The sequence below is a fragment of the Buteo buteo genome, chromosome 19 (assembly GCF_964188355.1).
Source record: "Buteo buteo chromosome 19, bButBut1.hap1.1, whole genome shotgun sequence".
Lineage (NCBI taxonomy): Eukaryota > Metazoa > Chordata > Aves > Accipitriformes > Accipitridae > Buteo > Buteo buteo.
Window position 1 is genome coordinate 14,035,599 of NC_134189.1, and position 7,236 is coordinate 14,042,834.

The 7,236-nt window shown below is 46.4% G+C and overlaps 1 protein-coding gene across 2 annotated transcripts in view; it reads left to right on the plus strand.

Annotated features, from left to right (window-relative positions):
• BCL2L13 (BCL2 like 13) overlaps positions 1–7,182 on the plus strand; it is a 45,766-nt gene extending 38,584 nt beyond the window's left edge. For both annotated transcript variants that reach the window (XM_075051224.1, XM_075051226.1), the window contains exon 7: positions 134–7,182. In XM_075051224.1, coding sequence (XP_074907325.1) covers positions 134–946 — 813 coding nt within the window. In that variant the 3' untranslated portion in view covers positions 947–7,182. The remainder of the gene's footprint in view (positions 1–133) is intronic.
• Positions 7,183–7,236: the final 54 nt, after the last annotated feature.

The window sequence follows — 7,236 nt, forward strand, 5'->3', positions numbered from 1 at the left end:
CTGCTGCTCCTGCAGAGGCCCTCTCATCTTTCTTCCAGCCCCACTAATTTTCCAGGTGTCCTGTTCCTTCCCGTACAGGGGAGGTAGTGCTGAAGCCATCACTCACGTGTTGTGTCCTCCTTTTCGTTCGTAGGGGACGGTCTTTACTTTGGAATCTGAAGAGGAAGAGTACCCTGGGCTCATTGCAGAGGACAGTAATGACATCTACATCCTGACCAGTGACAACTCGGGACAGGTGAGCCCCCCGGAGTCCCCCACGGTGACCACGTCGTGGCAGTCGGAGAGCCTGCCCGTCTCCCTGTCAGCGAGTCAGAGCTGGCACACAGAGAGCCTGCCAGTCTCCCTGGGACCCGAGTCCTGGCAGCAAGTGGCCATGGATCCTGAAGAAGTCAAAAGCCTGGACAGCAACGGAGGGGGTGAAGAAAGGAGTGAGAACAACTCTTCCAACTCAGATATTGTTCACGTGGAGAAGGAAGAGATACCAGAGGGGATTGAGGAAGCAGTGGTGTCAGCTGTCACTGCAGAGACCATGCAGGCAGCGTTTCCAGAAACCCCTGCTTCTTTACAGGAAGTAAAACCTCAAGCTGAAATTGCTGCTGTTGAAAAAGCACATCCCTCTGCACTTCTGCGGGCAAAACAGGAGGAAAAGGGAAAAGTGGCTGAAGAGCTTGTTGAACCTGAAATCCCCATAATAAGTAAACCTGTCCCAAAGCTAGCCCCATCAGAAGAAAAGGCTGCACCAGAACCTGAGAAAATACTCCTTCCAGGGGAAAAAAAAGTGGGGAAAGAGGGCCATTTGGAAGAAATAGAAGAGAAATCCTCCGCTGCAGAGGAGAAGCCTATCTTATTGCCGGAAGGGAAATCTATATTGCTGTACGGTGGGGCTGCTGCGGTAGCTATATTAGCTGTAGCAGTCGGAGTAGCGCTGGCGCTTAGAAAAAAGTAACGGAGCTCTCTTGAGGAGGAGGAGGGGGGAGAGAGAAGAGAGCACGATCTGATTTTTGTAGTTGTGTTACCTAAAGGTTGAGCTGCCTGCTGTTTAATTGGACATTTGAGTAACTTAATGGTGATGGGGTGAGGTCATTCAATAAGCCTCCAGCTATGGACAATCATGTTTTTAGTAGAATTGGGGCGGGGACTGGTTTTTCGTGATTAAAGTACAGGGGTATTTTTAAAAAAAAAAAATAAAAAAATTCTGCAAATTTAAGAACTTAAGTGCAGGTGCTGAAGAAAGGGGTGCTTGTACTCTAGGAACTGGAACAGAGAATCCCCAGGGGAAGGGGAGAGCCAGCTGCTGCCAGCCCCTGGAGTTTTTGGCTTCCCAGACTGAGCGCTATTGCAGCTGTGCTGTCTTGTCACTCCCTGTTGTGCCCCCAAGCCCTCCCTAAGAAATATTAGTCAACCTGAGTCCTGTAGCGAGAGGCTGGTCTCCCTTTTGTCTCAGCTTCCTCTCAGGTACAGCACTGCTCCTCGTAACCTCACAGGTTCCTCCTAAGCCCCAGTGGGAGCGTGCTTATTCTTACCTCTTTGCTTACACCAGTTTTGGCCCCTAACATTTACTGGAGCCCCATCCTGTAAAGATGCTGCCTCTCTATAGCTGTATTATTTCTGAGCATCCTGGTGTTCCTGGGGGAGAGGTGCAGGACGGGGCTTCGCTTCAGCTGCCCAGGAGGGTGGGAGGGACACTGCTATTTGCTGGTTTGAGAATCCATTTGCTCCGCTCCTGCCTGGCCCACTTTACTGCCACCCTTGAGGTACCAGAGGTGCAAAATCCATGCTGGACACGGTGCTGTTCCGATCAGTACTCTGATACCAGGGTATATTCAGCAAAGAAAAAGCAAAACTACATGGAAGTGAGGCCAACGCCTCCTGTGCAATTCAAAGGATAAATGCTATGCTGTCCTGTATCATGCTGCAGTCTGTATCGTCTTTCCCAGGTTAAGCACAGAGTGTATTTAGTCCTAACTTGGTCTTGGCTGTGACAAAATCCCAGATACATAAAGCAATGGATTCTAGTAACTGAGCAAAACAGCATTAAACATCTCCTCTATCTGTCTGTTCCTGACTTGGCCGGGAGTGTTGTTCAGTGCGATTTCTTTTGCGACTCTGAATCTGTAATTAGCTAAATTTACAGATTCAGAAATGACGAGGTTACTTTGGCAAAAAGTAAATCCCTCTCCCTGCTGTCACAACACTTCAAATGTGTGTGGAGAGAAAGCTTTTAAGTATTGCCATACGCGTTAGTTAACGTCAGATCCAACTGCAAGTGGATCTTTCAGCGTGCATTTCAGTGTCTGTCGGTGTCCGTACTGCAGCTCTGTGGGCAAGACCTTAGGCTTTCCAGGCAAAGCTACTGACACATCTCTGAGGGTTCGTGCTGGCACTGTGGCTTAGACCAGATGGAGATAGGTGAAAGGAAACTCTGGATAATGTAAAAATCAAAATGTGAGCTTACAGGAAGCTTACCCTTCATAAAGCACAAAGACAAGGTACTTTACTTCTAAATAACCTTATCTAGAGTATGTCTCCTAATGAGCCTGTTTCTTAAGTGATCTGAGAATGAAGTGATTTTAGCACATTCTGTTTTAGGATATTCTCGCTACATTTTCATATCCCACCCGTATTGCGGGATGCTGGGAAGTCAGTAAGAACCTGGCAGATTCTGAGGGATTTTTTTTTTGTTTTAAGCTTTTATGAGTGGATTTTCTAGAAAACTTCTTGGATTTTGAACTCTGTGTGTTGAATATTAAGAGGAAGGATTGTCGCTTATGTACTGCTGTTGTGGACTGAACTCAGGCGCTCTGGAGTTCTGAACTTTGCTGTTGATCATTGATTGCCCTTTTTCCATGTACAAAAGGTAGCAGGTTGGCCTTAACAGAAAAAGAAGCCCTTTACCATGTTGCAAAATGGAATTGACTTTTTTTGCCATTTCCTGGTGCCCTGCTGTTACTCTCATTGCTGTGCTGTGCGCCCAGAACAGGTCACTGGGACCTCCTCACGCCATGGACTCGCCGGTGTCTGCCTTCCCACCACCACAGTTCCCTCTCCTGGCCCCTCGTGGGAGCTTCCCGTGCGTGGAGAGGTGTCTTTATGCTCCTTTTGTCATGGATGTGCACGAATGTTTACAGTTTTGCCTCATTTCATGTGTCGCAACAGTGTTTATCAACAAGTGACACAGTCTGTGAGGGTACCTGGTTGTTCTATGTGGCAAGGGCTGCTTTACTGCCCTGTAAGTGGGGGTAGGCCTGCCCCTCTCCTGCTCCTTTGCTGATGGCTTCTGTTTCCTCTCTGGGCATGTCCTCTGTGGGAGAAGGGCCGTTCTTAACCTGCTGTATGTCCTCCTCTTACTGAAGATGATGCACCTACGTTTGGCACGTCCCCCATCTGTAGCCATGCAGCAGGTTACACAGAAGTACCCACATGCACTCTGAAGCAGAGATGGATTTTGTGGACACTCTGGATAACTTGTGTACAAACTGGGGGTGGGGCTGGTGTTATTTAGCTCTTCTCTGTATATGGTTGTTCTAGTAGTAGTGTGGGAGTCGGGTACAGGACAGATGAGAAAATAAATCCACACCAGCTAGGAAACAAGTCCCTAGCTTGTTGGCACAAGGAGCCCAGTGGGGCATTAAATAAAAAGTCTCGTCTTCTACCCACAGCAGTGAGAAGAAGGTGGCAGCAGTAGTAAGGGAAAGAAATGATTTTGTTTTGTTAAGCATTTTCATGGTGGGACAAAAGCCTTGATTATCTGGTGTGTTGCTACATTTAATGGAGCATCAGCTGCACCCTGTGTTTTGGTTGCTTGGTCTTTTCTTTATATTCTTCTCCTTTTAGGGTCTTATAGATTTGACAAGTCAGCCAGAATTTGTACCCTCTTCTCCCCTATCCCACTGACAACACATTTAGAAAATTTATTGTATGTGTCTCTTTCCTCTGGGAACACTCCATTAGCTAAAAAAGGTCAGTTATGGACTTGAATTCTACTGAATTTGGAGTCCTGTGGTCAGAGCTGGGACAGGCCCTGTGGAAGACACGAAGGGCGGGTAACCTTAGATGACAGCATTTTTACAGACTTCAGTGCCAGGCTGCTTGCTCTATTTTAGGTGTGAATTAGAAAACGAAAGGGTTCCCCCCCCCATCTTCAAGTACATTAAAATAATCCTGAACTGCAGGGTCTAATTACCCTGAACTGTGTGATGCAACCTCTCTTCAGTGGATCTGTTGCAGCTGGCAGAGGAAAGGCAGTAGCTATATACTTACAAAAGGGCATATAGAATTACTCTCACTTGTGTTGCTTATCCCCTTCCCAAAAGTGCCTCAGTATCTGTCCTCGAGTGGCCTGTACCTTAACAAAAATATCTACCTTAGACCCAGTCTTTCTTCACTTTATCCTTGTCTGCAGCACACCCTAAAGCTGAGATGCTATAACAGCAGAGGACTGGATCTACAAAAAAAGTGTTTAATACTTAAGGAACTGCAGTGGGTAGCATGCTAAATAAGGAGCTGTCAAGGAAAAGGCTTTCAAGATAAGGTGCAACTTAAATTTCAGTTGTGCTTAACTTTAAGCTATGCTTGGTTGTTGTGGCTGGGAGCTGGGCAAGGGCTGTCTTCAGCAAGCATTCCTGGAACAATAGGCTGGGAGCAAAGACTGAAACCCAGAAGCCCTCTGCTGCATAAAAGCCCAAACCAGACAGACCCATGTTGCTGCCTGTTGCAGCCGTGTGAGAGCCTGGTGGACCCCTGCCTCCTGCATCCCTTAAACTTCAGAAGATCCAGGCTGCAGGGCTGTAGTTGGCACAGCAGTGCTGAACTGCTCAGCTAGGGCAAAATAGGAATATTACTGGGCACAGCCAGAGAGGCAGCTTGAAAACTTAAGGTTTTGGTTCTCATCAGGTTGGGTGGATGCCGAGTAGGTGTTCTCAGGGTGATAATTTGGCTGCTGAAAAATACTGAAAATAAATAACTTAGATTTAAAATCTGGCCCAATGAAACAAGCTAGAGCCAAGAAAGCAACACTTCTGCAGCCTTCTGTCCATTCAGATGTGAATCAAGCAGCTGCCTGCTCCAGGTACTCGCCAGTCTGAACAGAAGCTCGCTCCTAGCACAAAGCCAGATGATGCAGTGGCAGCATTGTTCTCTGTTCAGTATTGCACTTGGTTTTAGACACCAGTTTAACGTCTGGCTGGAGGTGAAGTGCCTGTTGTTGTGGTGTTTGCAGTTGGTTCTTTCTTTCCTAACCTGCCTTCTGGAGAGCAAATTACTACTGCAAGAATCCATCCTTGCTGTTTGTGAGGGCTTGATTTTTTCATCCTGGCTGGGGGGCTGCGCTCAGGCATCTGCAGCTCAAGGGCCAGGTGAAACCTATAGTGCTGAGTGCTCTTGCATAGGGCAAGTTCTCCTGATTCGTTCCTTTTCACATAGCTCTGATCACAGCTAGGCTAACACTTTGAACTGTATTTTTTAACTAATCAATGCTTTCTAATGGTCACAAATGAAAAATTTCATGAGTACTAAACAAGCAAGGTTCTGAAGTTTGGTCTTTTTTCATTTTAATGATTGTAGTAGACAAAATAATCTGAGGTCATAAACCTTCCCTACATTTAATTTCAGCTACAGTGGTATGGCAGTACTAGCAAAGCCCTACTAGGTAGATCTTGCTATTCTGGCAAAACAATAGAAGTGCTTCTGGCAGCATAGTCTCTTCATTCACCAAACCAGAGCAAGCTTATGCTACAGAATTTGAGAGTGTAATTACTAGATTCTTTTGCTGTGAAATGGGGGGGGTGGGGGGTGAACACAGCCCCAGCTGCCATGCCTAGGTAGAGCCCAGGTCTTCAGCAGAATGTCTCATTCCAGGCATGAAACATACTGAAGGTCGACTCATCCAAATGTGTCTACTCCAACAAACAGGAGCAGACACATACAGTAGGAGTAGTGTCTACGCCCGTAGGTTACACAACAGGAGAAATTGTTTCCCAGTGAACCATGGAGAGGTGAGGCACATTATCTCCTGTACCTGGTGAAGGCAGAAGCTGTTCACGACTTCAGTTTGGCTTGGTCTGTGTAATTTCAGCACCAGAAAGGTTACAAGAACAGTATCGCTTTGACTCCATGTATGGATCTGTGCTTCAAAGTGCAAGCTCTGTATTGCCATAAAAAAAAAAGAGGGGGGAGGTTTATAAGATTTAAGCCACCACTACTTGACTCTGGTAGAGCTAGCTCTCAGGCCCATACAGAGCAGGGACTGCAGGGCTAGCTTTAGGCAATGGTACTCGGATTGTGTCTGCTGAAGTGAACTCTCTGACTAGTGTACTTGGCCAGGGAATGAGAGCTGCACCAGCTTGGAAGGGGTCAGCTGTAGTGTTACCAATACATCCAGGGGAACTACAACACAACATCACTCATATCCACCTCCTTAAGTTAAATAACTTTATAACTTTTTTTCCTACTTAGAGGTGACCCTCTCTCGGTCTCTTAGGTAGGCTGACTTGCTTCCTCCAAGCTAGAGGTCTATGGTTATGCTGTAGAAGTGGGGGAGCTACAGTTAGCTTCCAGTGGAAGCTGCTTTTGATCTCCCTGCAGTATCTGCAGGGGCAGGAAGGACATTAGTGATTGGGACAGAACAAGCTGCAGAGGATGCATCTTACTGCTATACCTTTAGGGGGGTCTGTCCCCATTTTTAACTCACATTATAAGCTTTTATTCAAGTGTAAAGCTAAAACCCACTCAGACCAAAAGAATGCCACTTGATTTGTTAAGTAGCAAAGACTAATGGGACTGACTCTGAAGCATGCATGTTAGGGGATATCTTCTACTAGGCTTCTGCTGGGTGTAAGCAGATGGTGATGACTTGCAGGGATTTCAGATTCTGTTCTCAAGAGGCCTGCCTGGGGGAAGAGACCCTGACTGGTCCTCAAGTCACCCATTATCCAAGGAACTGGTCATATTGTTCCTTTTAATATGCAAGTACAGCCCTCTTGAGGAAAACTGTCTAAAGCTTCTTGTGCCATTTGGTTAATAAAAGTGTTTCCACCTTTAAAAGAAAGTTCTTTCCAGCTTCATTGTTCTATATTCAGTTGAAGTGAAGGGGTATGTACATTTTTTCCCTCTGCTAATGGGACACTGCTGTAAGACCATGCCCCCAGGTTGCACTTTAATAAATGGTACAGTTTTCAAAAACAATGTGTAGACTACTTATGTGCTTTTTTCCCCTCCTTGTTCTAGTGCAGGCACCAA